The sequence below is a fragment of the Schistocerca cancellata genome, chromosome 5 (genome assembly GCF_023864275.1).
Source record: "Schistocerca cancellata isolate TAMUIC-IGC-003103 chromosome 5, iqSchCanc2.1, whole genome shotgun sequence".
NCBI lineage: Eukaryota > Metazoa > Arthropoda > Insecta > Orthoptera > Acrididae > Schistocerca > Schistocerca cancellata.
This window is the reverse complement of record NC_064630.1, coordinates 709,694,839-709,720,626: the sequence shown is the minus strand read 5'-3', so window position 1 is coordinate 709,720,626 and position 25,788 is coordinate 709,694,839. Positions and strand designations below refer to the sequence as shown.

General features: G+C 42.0%; 1 protein-coding gene across 1 annotated transcript in view; it reads right to left on the bottom strand.

Annotated features, from left to right (window-relative positions):
- Positions 1-25,788, bottom strand: part of LOC126188774 (hemicentin-2-like) — an 862,561-nt gene that overhangs the window by 63,961 nt on the left and 772,812 nt on the right. Inside the window, exon 13 of the mRNA XM_049930385.1 lies at positions 19,626-19,647. Within this exon, the coding sequence (XP_049786342.1) occupies positions 19,626-19,647 (22 nt within the window). The remainder of the gene's footprint in view (positions 1-19,625; positions 19,648-25,788) is intronic.

The following is a 25,788-nucleotide window of genomic DNA, read 5'->3' as shown; positions in this document are numbered from 1 at the left end:
ATTCACCAGTTTTTATTTTGTATAGGTGCTGTTGGACAGCTTTGATGAAGAACTGCTGCACTAATAAAATAACTTGCAAAATCTATTTGTGACAATTGCAGATTATCTATGATCCATAAAATGTATACAACTGTCTTCCACAACTGCAATGCCTGCTGTCTACGTGTGAATGTCTGCATTGCGTAACACACGTTACACTATAAGAGAACATCTCACAGTGAGTAGACATTGCAATTCTGGAATAGACATTTGAATAAGTTTTGTGACACGTAGATGGTCTGGAACTGATCGAAATTAGCACATATGTTTATCGTATAACGCAGGTTTTAGCATTCGTCAGCTTTTATTCCAAGAAGACTTTTTTGTGGGATGGTGTACTGTCTTGATGAAAGACTTTTTCCCTCAATCCAGGACTGTTGTAAGCTATTTAATCATCCAGTCGGCATAGGAGGCTTGTGAAGTATATGTGAGCTACACTTTTACCCATTCCAATGTGATCGGTAGAAAGAAAACGTTTTCATTCCCATCAATTTTGCCATAACGTTTCGAGAACACGAAACAGCTTCTGTCTTTTGGTGCTCCGGACTAATTGCCAAAACGTACATGCCAAGCACTCTTTGTACTATTAGACTCTTTAATGTTGTCCATTCCATCAAACAGGAAACCTGAGGTTGTTTACATTATACTTCTTTCCACCTGTGGGCCGTAGTGGAAGATATGACGTAAAATACAAGACATTCCATATATATTTCTCCTAGCCAGTCTCAGTGCCTGTACTACATTTCGTTTATTCTCACAGAAATGTCTGTATTCCTGTTGTCAAGCCCACTGGTCTCAGTTTTCTCCGTTGTTGTGCCTGAAAAATTGCACAGTCGAAGATTTTCTCTCTAAAATAATGTATTTTCTTTCGCGTTACCACTACTTCTTCATTTTTATTTTTGGCTTCTATTATTGATGTAAATTTTGTCACCTGTTATACCAGAATATGTGTTGTTCTTAGTCTGTATTCTCCTTCTTCACTGTATTATAGTTATAAACTTTTCCTTTTCCATTTTGGATTTCTTCATTATCTTTCTTTCAGTTTATCATTATTAACGGCCAGAAATCTTCAGACGTAAAAGTAACTTCGAACGCAGCCAAAAGTAGCGCTATAGGACCATTGCTTTTCACGGTAACCCTGCGGACAAGGACAGAAGTTCCGTAAGGTTTGTCGTGGACGATGCTGTTGAATACAAAGGTCGCTACACTAGAAAATTCTAGCGACATGGAGTAAGAGCTACACGGAATGGACCCTTGGTGAGAGATTGCCCCTGAACATAAAGCTGACACGCTGCGCACAAATAGGCAGAAAACCTATTGTTACACGATTACACGGCTGAAGAACTATCACTGGAGACAGTCTCATTCATCAACACGTGTTATAAATGAAAGTCTTCGCGTCGGTTTATAATACATGTGTTTTCATCTGTTGAATACTTAATTACCTGTTGGAGTGACACCTCGTGACAAGGATAAATGCTGTGAACCGCTCAACTAGAGAGGACGTATTTCTGATGGGAAAATAAGTAAATTAACAGCCGCCGTAAATACAAATAGCAGCGAATCTCGACCAGAACCCATACGTTTTATGAATGCAAGTTCCCGAAACACGTTCTCTTGTATGTACGTGAAAGCCAATTTCGGGATCTAATGTCGGGATTTTGATATGATTTTAGTGAAAAAACAGACTAATTCACGAGGAAGGTTTGTGTACATCACTGCATATTATGAAAAAGTCTTCCGACCGTAAATAGTAAATAGTGAACACTTGCGAATCTGTGGCGGGTCGCTAATTAATAGAGGTATGCGTACTTAGCGATTTAATGCAGAACGATTACAAAAAAAAAGAACTACTTGAAAATTGCTTGTCACTCTTCCATCCGTATGAAACAGAACTTATAGAAGACACAGAAGAACAGTGCGTTTAATTACAGGTTGCTTTAGTAAGCAAGAAAGCAAAAGAGACATCCTTAGCGTAAACTAAGGCCTTAAGCGACAAGAGCGGCGTTCTGCATCAGTGTGTCCTATCCTGTTAAAATTCAGGGAGTGTGCACTTCTAGAGGAGTCACCCCATATATGAGGTGCATTCAAGTTCTAAGGCCTCCGATTTTTTTTCTCCGGACTGGAAAGAGATAGAAACATGTGCATTGTTTCAAAATGAGGCCGCATTTATTGTCAATACGTCCCAGAGATGGCAGCACAGTACGGCAGATGGAATTTTACCGCCAGCGGCGAGAATGAGAACTGTTTAAAATACTTAAAATGGCGACGTTTTTCTTACTTGAACAGCGTGCAATCATTCGCTTTCTGAATTTGCGTGGTGTGAAACCAATTGAAATTCATCGACAGTTGAAGGAGACATGTGACGATGGAGTTATGGATGTGTCGAAAGTGCGTTCGTGGATGCGACAGTTTAATGAAGGCAGAACATCGTGTGACAACAAACCGAAACAACCTCGGGCTCGTACAACCCGGTCTGACGACATGATCGAGAAAGTTGAGAGAATTGTTTTGGGGGATCGCCGAATGGCTGTTGAACAGATCGCCTCCAGAGTTGGCATTTCTGTGGGTTCTGTGCACACAATCCTGTATGACGACCTGAATTTGCAAAAAGTGTCATCCAGGTGGGTGCCACGAATGCTGACAGACGACCACATGGCTGCCCATGTGGCCTGTTGCCAAGCAATGTTGACACGCAACGACAGCATGACTGGGATTTTCTTTTCGTCGGTTGTGACAATGGATGAGACGTGGATGCCATTTTTCAATCCAGAAACAAAGCGCCAGTCAGCTCAATGGAAGCACACCGATTCACCACCACCAAAAAAATTTCGGGTAACCGCCAGTGCTGAAAGAATTATGGGGTCCATGTTCTGGGACAGCGAGGGCGTAATCCTTACCCATTGCGTTCCAAAGGGCACTATGGTAACAGGTGCATCCTACGAAAATGTTTTGAAGAACAAATTCCTTCCTGCACTGCAACAAAAACGTCCGGTAAGGGCTGCGCGTGTGCTGTTTCACCAAGACAACGCACCTGTACATCGAGCTAACGTTACGCAACAGTTTCTTCGTGATAACAACTTTGAAGTGATTCCTCATGCTCCCTACTCACCTGACCTGGCTCCTAGTGACTTTTGGCTTTTTCCAACAATGAAAGACACTCTCCGTGGCCGCACATTCACCAACCGCGCTGCTATTGCCTCTGCGATTTTCCAGTGGTCAAAACAGACTCCTAAAGAAGCCTTCGCCGCTGCCATGGAATCATGGCGTCAGCGTTGTGAAAAATGTGTACGTCTGCTGGGCGATTACGTCGAGAAGTAACGCCAGTTTCATCGATTTCGGGTGAGTAGTTAATTAGAAAAAAAAAATCGGAGGCCTTAGAACTTGAATGCATCTCGTATAGCTTCCTCTTATCTACATCTCGCGAAAAAAACTTTAAAACTGGATAGATTTGAGCTTGCTGAGTATAGGCAGAGATGTAGATGCAAGTTTCGATCCATAAAGGGAGTCTCACTTGAAGAAGGATGGAAGAAAGGTTACAGTCTAACGTCCTGTCTACGTCGAGCTCTTCAGAGGCGGAGCACAGGCTCGGGTTAGGGAGGGATGGGGAGGAAAATTGGCCCTGTCCTTTAAGGAACACTGCCCGGATTTGCTTTAACCGATTTAGTGAAATCACAGAAAGGCTCATTTTTATCGCCCGACGGTTATTTGAACCGTCGTCCTCTCGAACACAAGTCCAGTGAGATAGCCCCTACATCACCTCGCTCGCTTTCTTTTTTGATGCAAGTGTATTTTCAGAAGCGTATCGTGTCTTAATTGTCTTTGGTAAGTCTGAAAAAAAAATGGTTCGAATGGCTCCGAGCACTATGGGACTTAGGTACTGAGGCCATCAGTCCCCTAGAACTCAGAACCACTTAAACCTAACTAACCTAAGGACATCACACACATCCATGCCCGAGGCAGGATTCGAACATGCGACCGTAGCGGTCACACGGTTCCAAACTGATGCGCTTAGAACCGCACGGCCACACCGGCCGGCGGTAAGTGTGAAGCGTATCTGCTTTTAGCATACGACCACATTATTAATAATGTTCCTAATTACAAAATAATGGTTTTTGAGAGTATACAGGGTGATTCCATGATGATGTTACAAAATTCGGGGATCTTGGGGAAGGGTAAATTTGTCTATTTGAGGAAAGGGCACTGGTCGGGCAACGACAGAGCCAAATGTTGTAAGTGAAAATCGTTTTGATACCTCTCACAGAGGACGTCTTCTAAGCATAAGCTCTTTGCTTTCCATAGTTTGGGAGGAGGTGGTACGAATCAAAATAAAATAAAACTGTGCAGAAAACATGGGCTCTAAAGTGCATACTGTAAGTGCTACGGGAACGTCTCTCCAGGTACACTTTTTTTAGTCAATGTTTAGTTGACAATTGTCCGCGCCTAGTGGTCTTGCGGTAGCGTTCTCGTTTCCCACGCAAGGGGTCCAGGGTTCTATTCTCGGCGGGGTCATGAATTTTATTTGCCTCGAGATAACTGGGTGTTGTGTGTCTTTCATCACCATTTCATCCTCATTCACTCGAAAGTCGTCGTAGTGGCGTTAAAGAACTTGTGGAGCGGCGGCCGAACCGCCCCACGAGGCGTCTCCCGGCCATCAATGCCATACGCTCATTATTCTTTAGTAGACGATTTCTTTCTTATTTTGATCCATACCACCCCCTCCGAAACCACGGAAAGCAAAGAGCTGCCAGTAGAAGAGATCCACTGTTAGAGGTACTGGAATGATTTTCGCTTATAATCTTGGTTTCAGTCGTTTCCAGACCAGGGTCCTTTGCCTCAGATTGATACGTCAACTCTTTTCCATCACCCCTGCAGGTTTGTAACATGATCACGTAATTCCCCTGTACGCTGCCACCTTTATATTCTCCTTTATTTTAACCTCTGTGTAAAATTCGGTAGCCCTATACATACAAGCATTTCATGCCATCATTCAGCTATTGAGAGAATTCCCGAAGTGGGATGAGTGAACACCACGCCCTGTCAACTAAACAAAAGAATCTTGAACATTTAGTGCTGAGGATTAATGTGACAACGAGCAAGATGGCTGTCGTATAGTTTTTACTGTTAATCACTTTCTCAGACAAGACTTCCTTTGATATCAAACTGAAGAATCCAAAATGAAACACATACTTTATGCTTTTAAGTTGTCAATCTTCTCAATAGATTTATACGGCCACCAAGATTTCTTCTCTGCCTATTTCTTCTTCTCTGAGTAGCAGCTACATCTACATCTACGACCAATATCCTCAGTTATTCATCGTATTTAATCAGTTTTCTGTTTTCCTCCGTAATCTTTCCTCTTCCGCTTCCTCCTACTATCACGAGAGGTAGTGCGTTTCTTCTTCACAAGTGTCCATTCTTCTTACAATTATTTTTGGGATATCCCTTTTCAATTTTGCGGACAAGCGCTTCCTTTAATGTCAGTCAGCTTAAAATTCATATCGCTTCTGTCGCACACGTCAAAAGCTTCAATTCTTCTTTCCTCCACAGTACATGATCCAATTACTTACAATGGTGCACACTAGAAGTACATTCTCACAAATACCTATCACAAATTAAGGCCAATTTGTGGTACTAGTCGATATCTTTGGTGAGAAATATTCTCCATGTCCATGGCAATCTGCTGTTGTGTTCTTCATTGCTCGTCCTTGAAAGCTGCCTATCACATATGTCAACTTCCAGTTGCTGAGTGTGTTAAAAAATCGCCAAAGCCGTTATCATATCGTTTGCTATATCGAAATCGGTTTCGTACTAAATGAACATCTTTAGGTGACAAAATATGTCGGAGCCATGACTCAAAAGATGCCTAATAGCCAGAAAAATCGCTAAAAGCCACATGATAGAGAGTACGAGGCGGTCGATGAAGAGAATCGTTGTGCTCGTCGCTGAGACATTTTTGTGTCATGGCACCGGCAAATTTTGCCACCTCAAGATGGTTAATTTGGAATCAAATTGGCTGTTGCGTAATAGACGTATATGTAACAACAGCTGCAGAGGGTTCTACCAACAGTCAACTACATAAAATTCTTCCCTGACTTCCCGAGAGCAGAACGTTCGCTGGAAAGTAGCCATCGGAACCTGCGCACAGGTTGCTTGCAGGGCACTGGCTGGCTGCCCCAATTACGGCAGCCGGGTCGGCACAATCGCCGTGCTCGGCCATATTTCTTCCTCTCCGCGCCGACCCAGGGCTTTCTGTATTCACGTTGGCTTCCCCCCTACAAATCCGGACCGCACTTAAAAGATTAAGTCCCATTCGCGGCTGGCCCCTGTTAGCCCTGGAGGGTGTCCTCTGGCCCAAACAAATGGCTGCCCGCCAACTGCTGGAGCAATCTAATCACTGCCCGTCACCCTGACGGCAATAGCGGCTGTCACACAAGTCAACGGAGGGACTCCTCCAACAATATCCACCTGAAAAGTTATCGAGCGCGCGCACTCAGCAATTACTTCCGCCGTCGAGAGCCCCACCAAATTGCTAGCAACGAGGCTGTCTCCGATTCGCTTCATCCCAATAATGTGGCTCTTTGCTGTCAACAGCAGAAGGTAATAACATGCTGAAGGCGGAAATGATAAACTACCGAAGTCCTCAGCGCGCATTTCTGTCACTACTTGAAATACAATGTCACTCGTTCCTTACTTTCTAAAGCTCCGTCAATATTCACAAACTTTCTTTTGAAAATGGTGATTACGTAATTTTGAACCTACAGTAGCTGTATATGAAACATGGACTTATAATACACTGTCGGCACATGCAGAATACATATTTTACTGTGACTTCACTCCATTAAACCATTGGAGGGATTTATCACTACCTATGACGAACAACATAAATAACTTACGTACTTTTATCATTTGGTGAACAATTGAAATCTTTAATATATCTGCTTGCTAAATGGGCTTCAATTGTTATTTACAAAAATATCATCACTGACAATTTTCTGTAGATCCTTGCAATTGCCAAGGATTGGTAAAGTCAGTTTCTCAAATATATTGATTTTAAGTGTTTTCCATATTGTTCAATCAAAATGAGTAGCGTGTTACTACAGTCAGGAAATACACGGTTCCCTTTCTCATCTTACTGTCATTTGCCGTGAAAATGTGCAGCTGATGGTGGTTTCGTACTTCAGTTGCGTAGCCTGAATGACATTAGACAGAATAAAATTTGAGTTGCACAACAAGCGGTTTAATAACTCTAATGAATTGTCAAACACTCCTTGAGTCGAACAGCAATTAACTAATGCGAAAATTTAACTTTTGCTTGACTTGTTTGGATAAAAAAAGACTTCCCGCAAAGTGCAAATAATTTTATTTCCATTATTTTTCAACACATGATGGCATGACATTACGATTAATGATGACCTCGTAAGACGTGTAAAGCATAGGACATAACATTCATCATAAATTTTACATGTGGCATTGACAGTTCCACCCATATGATGAATAAACAAACTAGAAACTCATGATCGAGGGATAGTTCATGAACAGTATGAAATTCAACTTCTTACTTACAATAATTGATTGAAATGTGTGAAATCTGATGCAATTCCTCTTTTCGATGTCATTATTAGGAAGTGCTGTCGTAACAAAGTAACTAGAAGAAATTGCTTTTTGGCAAGTCTAAGAAACATAACATGAGTTACGTACATAAGAATTACCTGGGGCAGGCAGCGATATGTACGTCTGCTCATGAGTTAGCGGATACGAATTTAGTAATGAAAAATTCAACAATCGGCCAAAACTATCTCAAAATGTTTGAGAAAAATTACCGTCCTCGTCCCCCCTCTCCACCCTATCCTCTCACCGATGAATCCGTCTTTTCCTCAGGCTACAACGACCGTAGTTTAAAATTTCCTAATGTCCAAAACAAGAAAAAAATGCTCTTTGTCCTGTAACATGGCACCTAGCTCCGCCGTAGCTGGTCAGAAGCCTTTTCACAAAAAGGAGAGGAAGGGTGAATCCTTCAGCTAAAATTAAAAAAGGATACATCTGGGTCCAGATTAAAACGCCGTAGAAGAGCCCATTCGTATGGTCTCAATTAAAGAATACCGAAGACTTCGCTGAACGAAGAAAATAGTTACTTGTGCGGCACAGAAAGAGGAGCAAGCAGGATTGTGATTGCAAATTTACTGTTTTGGTCAGTAACAAAACTTCTACGTAGATGATAACAATATATATCCTATTCAGTTCATAAGTATAGCAGCCATTGAGACAACAAATAATAATTTTGAAATGATTCATCATAGAGCTCAAAAGCCAATCTCCGTCAAGAGCGTGAATGAGATTGCCAAGAAGGAGATCCTGCTACAGTATCAAGAAAATGAGTAAAAAAAATGGTTCAAATGGCTCTAAGAGCTATGGGAATTAACATCTGAGGTCATCAGTCCCCTACAATTAGAGCAACTTAAATGTACCTAACCTAAGGACATCACACACAGCCATGCCCGAGGCAGGATTCGAATCTGCGACCGTAGCAGCAGCACGGTTCCGGACTGAAGCGCCTAGAACCATTCAGCCACAGCGGCCGCCAGATAAGGAGTAAAGCGGAGAGTTTGTGAAGGGAAAATTTGGGGATAAGGAGAGTAAGAGAATGTCAACGAAGAAAATAAAAGCTCCATCAGTGGTAAAATGAGAAGGAAAGTTCTTGTAGCAACAAGCACAGACTTCAATAGCTGACAAATATTACCAGTAATACGAAATTGTCGATTAATTATCTCACCTTATTAGTCTTTTGAGAACATTCTTTAAACCGCGCAATCTGTGGTGGGTTAGCGTGTCACGGAAAACTATAGCGCTACTTATACTCAGTGTTGCAGACACCCCTCGACTCTCGGTTATTTCCCAAGGCTCCTTAGTGCCAGTGCAAATTTTATAGAGGAAGAACTCTAATCCTTTTCGTAATTATTTCAAAAATTTACATGAACCACTACTTCTTCTATCGCACGTGGGCTAACGTGACAAAGTTAATCTGAATTTCGTACACCCTGCTTCAAAAAGTAGATATTTGTAGTCTTTAGACCTTTAAAACATTTATTGGACATGTGTTTTCTAAAGGAACGTTCTTCGCCTGTAATATATCAAGAGTTGATTGTGAACTAGCCGTACCGTTAATTACCTTTTCATGTCCGTGGAATTTCTACAGACCTAAGCACAGAATAGTCTGCGTCGGAGATACCCGGACACAAGCACAGTATCTATAATGCACCGGCTGAATCTATCTCTGCGTATAATCTGGTCCTGCGCAGGCGGCATTAACCGAATGAGGACCACTGATTAGTGGCGGTTGTGGGCGGAACATGGACAGCGACGTACGTCACAGTTGAGTGACATCCTCTACGGACGTCTACTGAAATCTCCACGTCGATGTCCACACCAACACAAGGCCCAGATATCAATAAACAAAGCGTTTCAAGCCCCTGTTTGCAGAGCTCAAGTGCATAGGTAGAAAGCTGGTATTAGCACTTCCTTCCTTCCATGTATGCTTCGATGGAATATTTTCTGTCTCGAACGGCACATGTTGTTGGATTTATCAATAGAAATTTTCAAACGTACTTGTTGTAACATGATGCATTCGTCCCGTTTTGCAAAGACCAACTCGCACGATATCCTGTATCATGTAGCAATTTAATTGCTGTGGATAGCGAAGTGCGTCAGTAGCTAACACAGTGACTCACATTGGGGAGTATCATGTCAAAACCCTGATTCCATCACACAGATTTAAGTTTTCAGGTATTTAGAAATAGCGCAAGTTGCTCTGAGAAAAATGTGATCGGTTTCCTAGAATCTCCAACAGCTCCATCGATGAGGATGTGAACATGATGAGTGATGGATGCAAACATGTTATGATCAAATGTATCCGGACATTAAAGCACTTTGTCTTCAGGCCACAAGTGGCTCATCGGGACAATCCGACCGCCGTGTCATCCTCAGTTGAGTCTGCGGATAGGAGGGGCGTTTGGTCAGCACACCGCTGCCCCGGGCATTATGATGGTTTTCTTTGACCGGAGCCGCTACTGTTCGGTCGAGTAGCTCCGCAGTTGGTATTACGAGGCTGCATGCACCCCGAAAAATGGTACCAGCACATGGTGGCCCGGGTGGTCACCCATCCAAGTGCCGGCCACGCCCGACAGCTCTTAACTTTGGTGATCTGACGGGAAGCGGTGTATCCACTGCTGCAAGGCCGGTACCATCCGGACATTAATGGACATTAATTTTGGATGTGTCCACATTTAATGACGTTTTTAACTCTGGTGGGGAGACTGTCAGTTAGGTTTCTGACAGTTGTGGTAGGCCATTCCTCATCAAGAGCCGGAATCGGAAAAAGTAATGATGTTGGAGTCGGGAATGAAGCTGACGTTCTAGCTTCCTAAATTATGTCAAAGGGGCCCCACTCGGCTCAAGTTGGCTCTCCGGGCAAACTAGTCCACTTCAGGAATGGTACTGCCCACAAGCAATTGCCTCATTGATGCTTCTCTATGACACATTGCTTCGTCGTTCCTATAAGAAGACTCCTTGTCTCTGAATTGTTCCTCGATTGTACTCTGTACTCAATGCCGCAAAACGTTTTTATATCTTTCTGCCTTTAGTGTTTTCTTATGTGCAGTAAGGGAAAGACAGCCCAAGCACGAACACACCCCCACACCATACACCACCTCTTCCGCCCTTTATTCGTGACATTATACAGGATGGCAGGTAACATTCGCCCGTCATTCGACAAACTCAAATTTTCCAATCGGATTCATAATCACTGAAAATCACTCATTTCCAATCATTCACTGTCCAGTTTTCATCTACACTGCATCAAGGTGCGAAATGAATGATCAACCAAAAATTGTAATGACGTCTATAATATTTGCTTCACTTTACTGCTTTTTGTATATTTTTCGTAACATTTGAAAGAAGAGTGGTTGCAATTATTAATGCAGTTTCCCAGGTTTGTGATTACATTTGAAAATGACGGCTCAGTGAGTCGAAACTATTTTTGTTGCCTTTTAAAATTGTATTGTGTTAGTGACTGTGGCTTGACGACTGTTTGTGGTGTCAAAAAAACATTTTAAAATTCACCGTCTATCTGCTTTGCTCATTATACCACATGAAGAGTTGCTTAGCGTCGACAACAGAGATGGGTGGTTTATGTGCTGCTGCGAAGGAGACCTTAGTGACTTCGAGTCGGCCATTGTATAAAAATCTGTTTAAATGCTACTCACAGTCATTGTGCCAACTCTAATGCTGGTAGCACTGTGGAATTCACGGGTGATTCCTTCCCTTAAATTCATGTCATTTTTAACAACTACCTTCTATAGAGCTCACCAGTTTGGATATTATTGCTCCTCTACTGACACGACAACTCACCACGTCTCCTTTTACACTTGCGGTTCCGCCTCTCATGACATCTAGTGGTTAATCCCGGAATTACATATGTGCGTCCTGACACTTTTGGTCACATACTGTACACTGTTTTCTTTTCCTTCCTTTAGATTCTGTAGCTACATTCATTTACATAATCATCACCGAAGCATTAAGCATAACTACAATATAAGTTAAAGTTTGTGAAAATCTAATTCTCGTCAGTGGTGTAGAATGTTTCTAGTTCACCTTCGTAGAATGTACAGAGACATCACGGTGTGAAGAAATATGTCTTCCGCGGTAGTTCCTCGGGAAAAACTATCACAAGGAAGACTTGTTTCTTTGATTATTTATAAGCACTTCAGCTTTTTGAGCAGGAAAGACTACAGATTCACTTATAATACACATGTATTCTCCGTTTACTCGAAGAACTAAAATATTATCCTGTGAGAATAAAGCGAAGAATCAGTTTGATGGAATTCAATGAAAACAATATGCCTGTTATCAAAATAATTCCAGTAACAACCCGGTAAGCGTCATTCCGAGTTAAACACTCAGTTCCAACTCTTTCGTGTATAATTTTCTCGATATTTCGTGACTATAATTTTCAATCTAAATATACCAAAGTAATCAGAGTGCATGATGATCTATTCCACTACGGTGCAGTGAAATGCTTACTACTATAATGTCGTATACTGCAGCGCCGAGCTCCTTAGTTAAATTTTTCCGTCCAGTTGTTCTAATATAACTATGTAGATGGGAGGTCAGTGCAGCTGATTGCCAAGGAGGGGGTTGGGATTCGAATCCTAGCCGGATAGCTGATTTTATCCGCTAGTTGTTGTGTTGTCCTCATCATAATGTCACTGACGGTCGAACTGCCGCAATAGCACGAAATAAAAATATTTGCCGCACAATCCCAAATGGATCCCCGGGCCAAAACTGCCATACGATCACTTCATTTCAATAGAATAATGTGTAACAGATTTCGAATGAGGTCTAACCTGTAAGAGATTTTATTGGAGCATTCTGAAAACAATAGACTAAGATAAAATTCAATACAATAGAGAATTAAGTACACAGCTAAAAGAAAAAAACGATGAAACTATCTGCACTATGAAGTGCGGGAGCTGATAGACCTTATAGAATTAATAGTTATGCAATAGAGAGGTAAATTCGATGTAATGTTTCCTTTTCGAATGTTTTCATAAAACTTTCGTGTCTTCTGCTCATTTATAAACACGTCACATTTTCTATTAACAACGCATCAGTAACAGCCATCCTTCCCATCATCGCTCCTTTGAAGAATCGAACTCCCAAGTATGAAACAGCTAGTTTTCGAGGCGGTTTTATGTTTATGAATTCATATCTTCTGAACTACGTGTCGCATAATGATATAACGTTTCAAGTAAATTGATAGTAATAAAGAGGCAACAAATTAAAACATACCTGACGCTGAATTTTCACTGTATGAACTTCTAGACTGTTGTAAGAGATAAACTTTTTCCCTTTCATTATTTTGTGAGGAATGTTAGCTGGAAAAACTTTCCAAAACCAATGAAGTTATGTCCAAAGTTCGTTGGAAGTCGTTAAGTGCTTTCATTCACGATTACCTGATGAATATACGAAGTTCACTTTAAAAAAATGGTCCAATTAGTCATATAAAATTCATTATTTTTACTTTTTTATAACTTCCACATTACCTCAGTCAAAATATTCCACTCCAGTATCCTCACAACGCTCGATTCTAAATTTTCACGGCTGAAAGTAGTGTTTGAAACTATCTTCCGAAAGCATGTTAATGTTCTCTGCCGCTTGTTATTTCACGGGTTCAGCTTTCTAAAACCTTGTTCGTTCCTGTGTTGATTTCACTTTCTCGAACAGAAAAAATCCACATGGAGCAAAATTTGGGGAGTCGGGTGGATGTTACAACATATGGATCCCACTCTTAGCCGAAAACGACTTGAAAGACGTTACTCTCTAGAGCATTGTATTTGAAAAAAAGTTCCCTCGTTCGAAAATGTAAACTCTACCGAACTGTTTCTTTGTCGAGCTGCACTAATACTCGGTCGACGGCCTTTTCGGAATAAATCCTCTATTTTTTCTATGATTTCTTCCGTTGTTGGCATTGACTTGCGTCCTAGACGTGACTCCTCTTCAGTCTCTTTTCTTCCCTCCTTGAGCCTATTAAACAACTCAGAAACTTCAGTACGTGGAATACATTGATCACCGTACCCTTGCTTCTGTGGCTGTATTTCCAAGTTTCGCTTAAAATTTAACATTAATCTGTTACACTCTCAAAATTTTTTCGACATGTTGCGAATTCGTGGACTGAGAAAAACGAACGCCACGGCATTGCTGAGGCGTCAGCAAGTGAACACCGGCTGACAAAAGAAAGAGAATCACGAAGAAGATGTGATAGGTTGTCAAGTGAGCTTCCCAGATATAAACACCATTGGTAGATATGCAAATGGTTAAATTTGCTATTAACCGTGGTCTGAGTATGCTAGTGTTGTCTATATTTAGTGTTGTTACCAAGTCTGGTAGGGGATATGAGTGGCGTGGACAGCGGCAGATATGAAGGAGATGCGCCATACTCGTTTGAGACATGGTTATCAGCACCGGACAGCTTTTGAAAGGAGCCCCATTGTGGATCTCCATTTAGTGAGATGGTCAAGTCATGCAGCTCCCAGTCTTGCGGCGTATTTGGATGTGACAGTGGCCCCATGCTGGACTGCATGTGAACATGAGGGCAGCCAAACCCTTCATCAAGGCTCTCATCGAGCACGTATGGCAACCACACTGTAAAATCGCAGTCTTGAGCAGCAAGTCCACCACAGTGCCTTTGCATCTGCGCTTCCCATCCGAGAACAAGTAATGGACTACTTGTAACGTACTGTGACATAAAGTACCATTTGTCAGAGATAGCAACAACCGGAGTGGGGAGTTACTGTCCCATGGATAGGTTGTTACGAATGGCACAGCACAATTGGCTATGTTTGGATTGATGCTCGGCTCCTTTTCTCCGCAAAAGGAAATGCGACACTGAAACTGCTAAAATTATAACAAACTGAGCAAAAGTTGCACGATTCTCTGACGGCTCCACCCCGTACTCTAACTGACGAGTGTTGAGATAGGGCATTAAGTCAAAAATAGGGAATAAGAACTTGGAAAAAAGCAACATTACAACTGATTTTCCGGACTGTCCTCAAACTAGCTCTATTAAGTCCTTCCATTGAAGTCCTTGTTGAAGTTTGTCTGCACTCAACACAGACAAAACTAACGGATAAGGTGTAAATATGGAAATGCTCTATTGTTTTCCACTTAAAAATGTTTTCTTTCGGGAGAAGTCCAGATTTTAACTGTCATTAGTAACTATAACAAGTTAATTAAATGTTAGGAGGAAAAACAGTCATCAGTACCTACTGTCTCAATTCTAAAACGAAGAATCACGAAAAAACTTCTAAAATGGCACTATGAATCGGGTTCAACGATTGACCCTACCCGAAAAATTCAGAAAGATTTTTTAAAAAGTTCTAAGACTGATGAGTTAAAACATTACACATCTTAGACTAGTCTACAGACAGCAGCTTGTCTATTTAAGCATTTTAAAGGAACAGTGAATCAAAAATTTCTTACAGAAATCGCAAACTAAAATGGCACCTTCAGCCCAGACGGAATCTAGGAGTGTCCACATTTGGCATGTGACATATTTAACCCACTCTTCTCCGCAAGTCTCCTGAGAGACTTTTCTATCACCAAATTGCTGTCCACAAGCAGAGGAATTTGATGAAGAAACGAATTGTTTAGTAGGTGAAATTTTCTTTTTGTGAAGGCCTTTGTTCTTCCTACCCCTGCCCACTGGCCAGTCTCCGGCCTCTGAAAATCTCTACTTCTTGACAGTACTTTTGTAAAGCGATTTGGTCAACTGTTCCTTCTGTGGAGTTCCACTGATAAGGACAGCACAAGCTACTTTGCGTCCCGGAATGATGCCCCTGTTCTTAATGTTGAGGGCACAATGTATTTTGAACTGAAAAACTGCATTTGCAGGCCTCAGGGAGTATCGTAATACTTAAACGAGAGCCCATTTATGTATACAAATTCAACGTAAGCAAGACGGCCACTATTACGTGTAACCCAAAGGCGAGCGTAACTAAAGACGTGGGCGTGTTTTTAAGAGTAGCTTAGGATTCTGCTTTCAGTATTCACTGTCAAATTACATTAAACTAAGGGTATGGAGACGCTCACACACCTAACAAAGGTTAACACTCTAAAAGAAATACAGTTCAAAAATAACCGATGCTGCATCTACATTACTTGTTCCAACTGCTCACTGGTACAATTTACTGATGTCGCTACCAATCTGCAGCATATGCCGTATCACTTTGAGGATGGTGGCCCATATTTACACCTGTGTCCCATTTTACACTTATTTCTCTGTATATTAGACAAAATATAGACCTATTCGATTAACACAAAGCCTTATTTGACTTCCCAGTGTAATATACAAGGCTGGATACCGAAATTGCTACAGTAAAAAGGGTTGCTGAAAGCTAATTTTTTTACATAAATAGTATTGAAGGAATATATGCTTATGTTTGTAGCCAACATAGACAGAGTTCGCAGTGTGCGAAACTTATTACGTCACGTCTGGTATCAACAAATTTTTTAACCTGAATGAGCAACATCTAAAACTGAAGTTGGATGACAGATACGGGTATATCAGTCCGCTTTTCTTTAGTCGTATGCAAGAGTTCAATCGTAGTGGTTGACAACTGGAAGCTTGTCAGACTCTCGCCAATCCATGTCTGCAAATTTTCGAAGGGTAAAAGTTTTGGAGCATACAATGAACTGGGTAAGAGTCGAACATCTTCAGCAGAGGTCAGAGAGGTCAGAAGATCATGACAGTCTTTCGCTATCATCTTGATGAGAGGCAACCTCAGAAAAATTTGAATATATGATCCAGCCACCGGCTCTAACAGATGAGAAATGTAACGGCTGCTCAAGTAATTACTGGATATGCGAATTAGAGGTGACCTTGGTGTGCAGCCAGGGACAGCCCAGTAAATCGGATATGACGATGACGAATGCAATCCGGCAACGTTCGTACTCGTAATCCCATAGCTTCCACAGAGCCAAGAATAGTCTGAAAAACCAAAGTGAAACCAATTGAGTGTCCAATGTTGGGCTGGTACGTCTCACTCTTTTCCCCCATCAAGAGATGTCACAGTTATGGCCGCTGCACCCTCGGCGTCATTCACGATGGTATGCTTCAACAAAATCTTCTCGGTTTACAAGCGGCGTTACTTTGAATAAAACGCTTGAGATTTCACTAGCTGTCTCTGCCATCGACATTAGGGCTTAAAATCGTTGACTGCACCACACTGACATGGTATTCTACTTACAAAGATGCAATGGCAGTGCCTGGAACCTTTCAGAGAGGGTCCGTGTGATACAAGCATGGAAGGCAGGTTGGACAGATCTCAGCAGCTCCGTCCCACCGTGGGAACGCGACGGCCGCTTACGACATGGCGCTGTCTTCTGCCGCCACCTGATGTCACTCAGACACTCGCAATTCCAACAAGATATACAGACCCCAGGGCATGCATCACAGTACGTGACACTACAGCTCTTACGAGCTGCTCCTTCGAACGACAGGGAGTGAGTTAGTACTTGACACCAGTTTAAAACTTCATAGCTATGTGTTTAAACACTGTCAACCTCTCGACAGCATGAGACAAAGTTCACGCCGTGTTGCTACATTTTAATTAACATACCAGTTTCCTGTCTGGCCCTGGAGGTAGCGAGCTTTCAAGGTGTTGTATTGAGCAAGGCAAGTAGTGTGACGTCACGCCACGTCAAAATATGGGGGGCCCATATTTTCTTGGGCCAAGACCTGCAGTGAGACGCAACTTCTAGGAGCGGCCCAACTTGCTTTCCATGAATGGATTGCTCCGGCCCTCTTTGCAAATTACCAGATGCTCCCATTGCATCTATGCAGTATGATTCAGTTGCTCCTACTGCTTTACACAACGTGCAACGCCTTCAAATGCCACCTGAAAATTTTGATATTCTCTTGCTCGCTCGATGCAAACTAGTATACCAAAAAACAAAAAAATAAAAAATAAAATAAAATAAAATAAAAAAAACTGGATCTTTCTGTAGGAAATTTCATATAGTTAAATTTTATATTGGAATACGTTTGTGCCGGAGGCCAAATTTTTTGGTATTATTGAAAGAAAACGCGTCTAAAGGTAGTTTTCTGTTTTTGTTCAGTAATATGACAAATACAGCTTCCAGCAGAAAACCATAACAGTAAAAAATTTAACTACATTAAATTTCGTAAGAAAAGTCATCATTTTTTTTTCTATGGGACTAATAATTTGCGTGTAGTGGAGAATATTTGAAGGTGTTGCAGGTTGCATAAAACCTATAGGTAGGGGCAGCTGAGTGACACTATATAAGCAGAACACCGTGCCAGCCCGACAGTAAGTGATTCTTAACTCAAGATGACGATGGCAGGCACAGCTTTCGAACGCTCGAGTGTTTCGCTCGAATTGATGTGGCTTCTGAAATGAGAAGATTGAATGCTCGCTGCGTTAGCAGTCCACGGTGCTTGTGACGTCATTTCTCTGTCCTTGTAAATACATTTATTGCTGCAAAGTGGTCCTTTACCTTCGCCGCGAAAACTGACGAAGGTGTACGATCTTGCACTGAAAAGTGATGAATGTTTCTCATCATTTCGGACGCTTTTCGTTAGGGCCCGCAGAGTATGTCATCGATTATATCCGTTGTGCATCTGTCGACACCATAAGCATAGAACACTCATGGGATCCCGATTAACACGAGCAGAAGTCTCAAATGGTTCAAATGGCTCTGAGCACTATGGGACTTAACTTTTGAGGTCACCAGTCCCCAAGAACTTAGAACTACTTAAACCTAACTAACCTAAGGACATCACACACATCCATGCCCGAGGCAGGATTCGAACCTGCGACTGTAGCAGTCGCGCAGCTCCAGACTGTAGCGCCTAGAACCGCTCGGCCACTCTGGCCGGCGCCGAAGTCTCGACAGGCGATGACCTTGCCTCTGTCAAAAGCTGACTTACGACATAGAACTATCTTTTTACATTCATACAACATACAAATGCGGTTTCTCAATAAGATGCTGGATGAGCGATCTGCTCTTAGTTTCAAAATGTACATGGCGTTACTTCTTCCTGCTTTATACGTTTTTGTTAAAATTGCTATTTACGAGGGCAGTTCAATAAGTAATGCAACACATTTTTTTCTGAAACAGGGGTTGTTTTATTCAGCATTGAAATACACCAGGTTATTCCCCAATCTTTTAGCTACACAACACTATTTTTCAACGTAATCTCCATTCAATGCTACGGCCTTACGCCACCTTGAAATGAGGGCCTGTATACCTGCACGGCACCAGCTGTGCACGGCCGGCCCGCACGCGGGAGATCAGACAGTCTTGCTTGACCTTACGGCGATGATGACACACGCTTTGCCCAACGACTCACCGTGCTTTTGTCCACTGCCAGATCACCGTAGACATTCTGCAAGCGCCTATGAATATCTGAGATGCCCTGGTTTTCCGCCAAAAGAAACTCGATCACTGCCCGTTGTTTGCAACGCACATCCGTTACAGACGCCATTTTAACAGCTCCGTACAGCGCTGCCACCTGTCGGAAGTCAATGAAACTATACGAGACGAAGCGGGAATGTTTGAAAATATTCCACAAGAAATTTCCGGTTTTTTCAACCAAAACTGGCCGAGAAAAATAATGTGTTGCATTACTTATTGAACTGCCCTCATATTTGCATATGCAGACACGTAGAAGACTTCATGCCAGTCTTCTTTGCCATCATATTTGTGTTGCAGATTTCAATATCCGGTGGAGTATGTGCACTTGCAGGGCCTGCCTCTGAATTGTGCACTTCCTTGTGTCGACGGTCGCGAATTTGTGCAGGCTACCATAAATCGGAGCGCCTTCGGTAAACGGCGGCACACTGGCCGTATCGACAGGAAGCTGATATACGCGCGCTCTGTGTGAGTACAGCTGTTGCCGTCTGCAAACAGGGTTATTGCGCTTCCACTATCGCGTGTGCCGAGCGCCAAAGCACGTTTTATGTGCTGCCTTCCACTGCTTCAATTAAAATAAATTGATATACTGATACCAATCACCATTTACTGAATTCTCTTCTCGAGCGTGGCGCTTGTTTAAACAAGGACCGCGTAATTATCTTTTGTTGCCCTACAGTTCAGCGTTCTGATCATTTCACGGAATAGCGGAATACTGATCTTTTGCGGCGACACGCGCAATTTCATTGCGGCAAAAAACTGCCCCGCACTAGCTGAGAATGCTGAATACGTGGCGTTAAATTGAATGCAAATATTCGTGTGACCTTGATTAGTTCGAATGATGTATTAACTTGAATTCATTTTATATTCATGTTACTCAAAAATTCATTAAAACTTTTCTATTTAATTTTGGGACAAATAGCACGCGTAAGTATCCTTGTCAAATAATACATTATAAAGGATACACCGAAAATCCACCACATGCAATATTCTAGATATAAAACACATAACATAAAATCCCTACCCCCATGAACCATGGACCTTGACGTTGGTGGGGAGGCTTGCGTGCCTCAGCGATACAGATGGCCGTACCGTAGGTGCAACCACAACGGAGGGGTATCTGTTGAGAGGCCAGACAAACGTGTGGTTCCTGAAGAGAGGCAGCAGCCTTTTCAGTAGTTGCAGGGGCAACAGTCTGGATGATTGACTGATCTGGCCTTGTAACACTAACCAAAACGGCCTTGCTGTGCTGGTACTGCGAACAGCTGAAAGCAAGGGGAAACTACAGCCGTAATTTTTCCCCAGGGCATGCAGCTTTACTGTATGGTTAAATGACGATGGCGTCTTCTTGGATAAAATATTCCGGAGGTAAAATAGTCCCCCATTCGGATCTCCGGGCGGGGACTACTCAAGAGGACGTCATTATCAGGAGAAAGAGAACTGGCGTTCTACGGATGGGAGTGTGGAATGTCAGATCCCCTAATCGGGCAGGTAGGTTAGAAAATTTAAAAAGGGAAATGGATTTGTTAAAGTTAGATATAGTGGGAATTTGTGAAGTTCGGTGGCAGGAGGAACAAGACTTTTGGTCAGGTGAATACAGGGTTATGAATACAAAATCAAATAGGGGCAATGCTGGAGTAGGTTTAATAATGAATAAAAAAATAGGAGTGCGGGTAAGCTACTACAAACAGCATAGTGAACGCATTATTGTGGCCAAGATAGACACGAAGCCCATGCCTACTACGGTAGTTCAAGTTTATATGCCAACTGGCTCTGCAGATGATGATGAAATTGATGAAATATATGATGAGATAAAAGAAATTATTCAGGTAGTGAAGGGAGACGAAAATTTAATACACATGGGTGACTGGAATTCGAGAGTAGGAAAAGGGAGAAATGGAAACATAGTGAGTGAATATGGATTGGGGGAGAGAAATGAAAGAGGAAACCGTCTGGAAGAATTTTGCACGGAGCATAACTTAATCATAGCTAACACTTGGTTCAAGAATCATAAAAGAAGGTTGTATACATGGAAGAATCCTGGAGATACTAGAAGGTATCAGATAGATTATATAATGGTAAGACAGAGATTTAGGAACCAGGTTTTAAATTGTAAGACATTTCCAGGGGCAGATGTGGACTCTGACTACAATCTATTCGTTATGACCTGTTGATTAAAACTGAAGAAACTGCAAAAAAGTGGGAATTTAAGAAGATGGGACCTGGATAAACTGAAAGAACAAGAGGTTGTACAGAGTTCCAGGGAGAGCATAAGGGAACAATTGACAGGAATGGGGGAAAGAAATACAGGAGAAGAAGAATGGGTAGCTCTGAGGGATGAAGTAGTGAAGGCAGCAGAGGATCAAGTAGGTAAAAAGATAAGGGCTGGTTGAAATCCTTGGGTAACAAAAAAATGGCTCTGAGCACTATGGGACTCAACTGCTGAGGTCATTAGTCCCCTAGAACTTAAAACTAGTTAAACCGAACTAACCTAAGGACATCACACACATCCATGCCCGAGGCAGGATTCGAACCTGCGACCGTAGCGGTCTCGCGGTTCCAGACTGCAGCGCCAGAACCGCGCGGCCACTTCGGCCGGCCCTTGGGTAACAGAAGAAATATTAAATTTAATTAATGAAAGGAGAAAATATAAATATGCAGTTAATGAAGCAGGCAAAAAGGACTACAAACGTCTCAAAAATGATATCAACAGGAAGTGCTAAATGGCTAAGCAGGGATGGCTAGAGAACAAATCTAAGGATGTAGAGGCATATATCACTAGGGGTAAGATAGATACTGCCTACAGAAAAATTATAGAGACCTTTGGAGAAAAGAGAACCACTTGTATGATTATATCAAGAGCTCAGATGGAAACCCAGTTCTAAGCAATGAAGGGAAAGCAGAAAGGTGGAAGGAGTATATAGAGGGTCTATACAAGGACGATGTACTTGAGGACAATATTATGGAAATGGAAGAGGATGTAGATACGATACTGCGTGAAGAGTTTGACAGAGCACTGAAAGACCTGAGTAGAAACAAGGCCCCGGGAGTAGACAATATTCCATTAGAACAACTGATGGCCTTGGGAGAGCCAGTCCTGACAAAACTCTACCATCTAGTGAGCAATATGTATGAGACAGGCGAAATACCCTCAGATTTCAAGAAGAATATAATAATTCCAATCCCAAAGAAAGCAGGTGTTGACAGATGTGAAAATTACCGAACTATCAGTTTAATAAGTCACAGCTGCAAAATAGTAACACGAATTCTTTACAGACGAACGGAAAAACTAGTAGAAGCCGACCTCGGGGAAGATCAGTTTGGATTCCGCAGAAATGTTGGAAAACGTGAGGCAATACTGACTCTACGACTTACCTTGGAAGAAAGATTAAGGAAAGGAAAACCTACGTTTCTAGCATTTGTAGACTTAGAGAAAGCTTTCGACAATGTTGACTGGTATACTCTCTTTCAAATTCTAAAGATGGCAGGGGTAAAATACAGGGAGCGAAAGGCTATTTACAATTTGTACAGAAACCAGATGGCAGTAATAACAGTCGAGGGCTTGAAAGCGAAGCAGCATTTGGGAAGGGAGTGAGACAGAATTGTAGCCTGTCCCCGATGTTATTAAATCTTTATATTGAGCAAGCAATAAAGGAAACAAAAGAAAAATTCGGAGTAGATATTAAAATCCATGGAGAAGAAATAAAAACTTTGAGGTTCACCGATGACATTGTAATTCTGTCAGAGACAGCAAAGGACTTGGAAGAGCAGTTGAACGGAATGGACAGTGTCTTGAAATGAGGGTATAAGATGAACATCAAAAAAAGCAAAACAAGGAGAAAGGAATGTAGTCGCATTAAGTCGGGTGATGCTGAGGGTATTAGATTAGGAAATGGGACACTTAAAGTGGTAAAGGAGTTTTGCTATTTGGGGAGCAAATAACTGATGATGGTCGGAGAGGATATAAAATGTAGACTGGCAATGGCAAGGAAAGCTATTCTGAAGAAGAGTAATTTGTTAACATCGAGTATAGATTTCAAGTGTCAGGAAATCATTTCTGAATGTATTTGTATGGAATTGAGCCATGTATGGAAGTGAAACATGGACGATAAGTAGTTTGGACAAGAAGAGAATAGAAGCTTTTGAAACGTGGTGCTACAGAAGAATGCTGAAGATTAGATGGGCAGATCACATAACTAATGAGGATCAAGGGATCACCAATTTAGTATTGGAGGGCAGCGTGGAGGGTAAAAATCGAAGAGGGAGACCAGAGATGAATACACTAAGCAGATTCAGAAGGATGTAGGTTGCAGTAAGTACTGGGAGATGAAGAAGCTTGCACAGCATAGAGTAGCAAGCATGGAGAGCTGCATCAAACAAGTCTCAGGACTGAAGACCACAACAACAACAACACAAAATCACCTTGATATATCACAATCTGACGACACCATTTGAGCGACCGTGTATCAGAGTGACTTCGCACATTTGAAGCACAGAATAAGGTAGAGAAAAGAACACAAGAGCATTTGTGATATGAAGGGCAGGTTTACAGCATCTTAGCACACGACTCTTTTCCACGACAAAATAAAGGAACTCCATACATTTTAGAAAAAAGTATACACTTAGTTATATATGTATGCTCCACGTCCCCTTTTAAAGATCTGTACTGATTCCAATCAGACTTGTTTTACTTACTTATATATGTATGTTCCACGTCCCCTTTTAAAGATCTGTACTGATTTCAATCAGATGTGGTACACAAATCACCTTGCACCCCCAGCGGGGAAGCGCAGTCGTTAGCACACTGGACTAGCATTCTAGAGGACGACGGTTGAGATCCGCTTTCGTCCATCCTGATTTAGGTTTGGCGTTATTTCCCTAAATCGCTTAATGGAACTGCCCAGACGGTTCCTTCACAGAACGTAAAGCACTAATCTCCCCCTTCTTTATTCAACCAGTGGTTGAGAATGACAGCACTTAGTGAGTTGCAACAAACTATACACATAAATTCAAATTTTTAAGAAATATTTTCTTGCTAACAACCGCCACAATATTATGAAAGGAAATGTTTATCGCTCAATAGAATTTCATGGTTTATGCAGTAAAACAACCTCATCAGGCAAGATGTTTTAATTTATTATGTTTTTACTGCTGACTGTATTCACCACATATTTTGCACACAGTATTCACATATACCACTGTACCTGCAATATTATACCATTATACGCTACATAGTTCAGGAGAGATGACCTCATAAACACTGAGATGTGTGAAAAACTGCAGCATCATCCGAGACTTTTAAATTTATCACTTCTGTACAACTGATTCATTTTACATCAAGTTTGGGAGACAGTATTTAGTAACGATCTTCAGTGTACCAACGAAATTATACCGTTTTGCTTCACATAGTTCAGGAGATATGATATCATTAACACTGCGCCTCATGGAAAACTGTTGCACCACGCATGACGGATTAATTTATTACGACTTTGCTGCTAACTCTAGTTGCAATAAATTTCACCTAAAGTGTCCATATATACTCCTGAATGTACCTGCAAAATTACAGAGTGGTGCGACATATTGTTCAGGAAACAGACGTAAGAAATATTGTACCGCCTGAAACCGAAATTGCAAGACGAAATCTGCCAGAAATACAGGTGAAATATACGTATAGATAAGATAACTACATGTGTAACATATGTGACTTTCGGGTACTCTGGCAAAGCCGTGGGTAGGAAGCTCCTCCTCCACCCCTAGATCAATTTAAACCAAAAGTGGTACACACATTGATTACTATCTGGAAACAAATACTGTCTTCTTTTAGAAATAGTAAACAGCCAATCAGTAGCAAATTGGAATGGTTATGAAAACCGCTTTATCATGGCTTCAACGTTTATAAAAACGTCGTCTTCAGAAGGAAATATGGACAAACATGTTACATGTTGCGGCAGAGGAACGTTAAAATATATAGCCGAAAGGCGTCAAGTCAAGTATAAAATGTCACCTCCATAATAATTCAAAACATGCACAATTTTGGTTGTTCTTATATACACTACTGCCCATTAAAATTGCTAGCCCACGAAGATGACGTGCTACAGACGAAATTTAACCGATAGGAAGAAGATGCTGTGAAATGCAGATGATTAGCCTTTCCGAGCATTCACACAAGGATGGCGCCGGTGGCGACACCTACAACGTGTTGATATGAGGAAAGTTTCCAGCCGATTTCTCATACACAAACAGCAGGTGACCGGCGTTGCCTGGTGAAACGTTGTTGTGATGCCTCGTGAAAGAAGGGGAAATGCGTACCATCACGTTTCCGACTTTGATAAAGGTCGGATTGTAGCCTATCGCGATTGCGGTTAATCTTAACGCGCCATTGCTGCTCGCGTTGGTCGAGGTCCAATGACTGTTAGCAGAATTTGGAATCGGTGGATTCAGGAGGGTATTACGGAACGCCTTGCTGGATCCCAACGGCCTCATATCGCTAGCAGTCGAAATGACAGGCATCTTATCCGCATGGCTGTAACGGATCTTGCAGCCACGTCTCGATCCATGAGTCAACAGATAGGGACGTTTGCAAGACAACAACCATCTGCACGAACAGTTCGACGACGTTTGTAGCAGCATGGACTATCAGCTCGGAGACCACGGCTGCGGTTACCCTTGACGCTGCATCACAGACAGGAGCGCCTGCGATGGTGTAATCAACGACGAACCTGGGTGCACGATTGGCAAAATGTCTTTTTTTTGGATGAA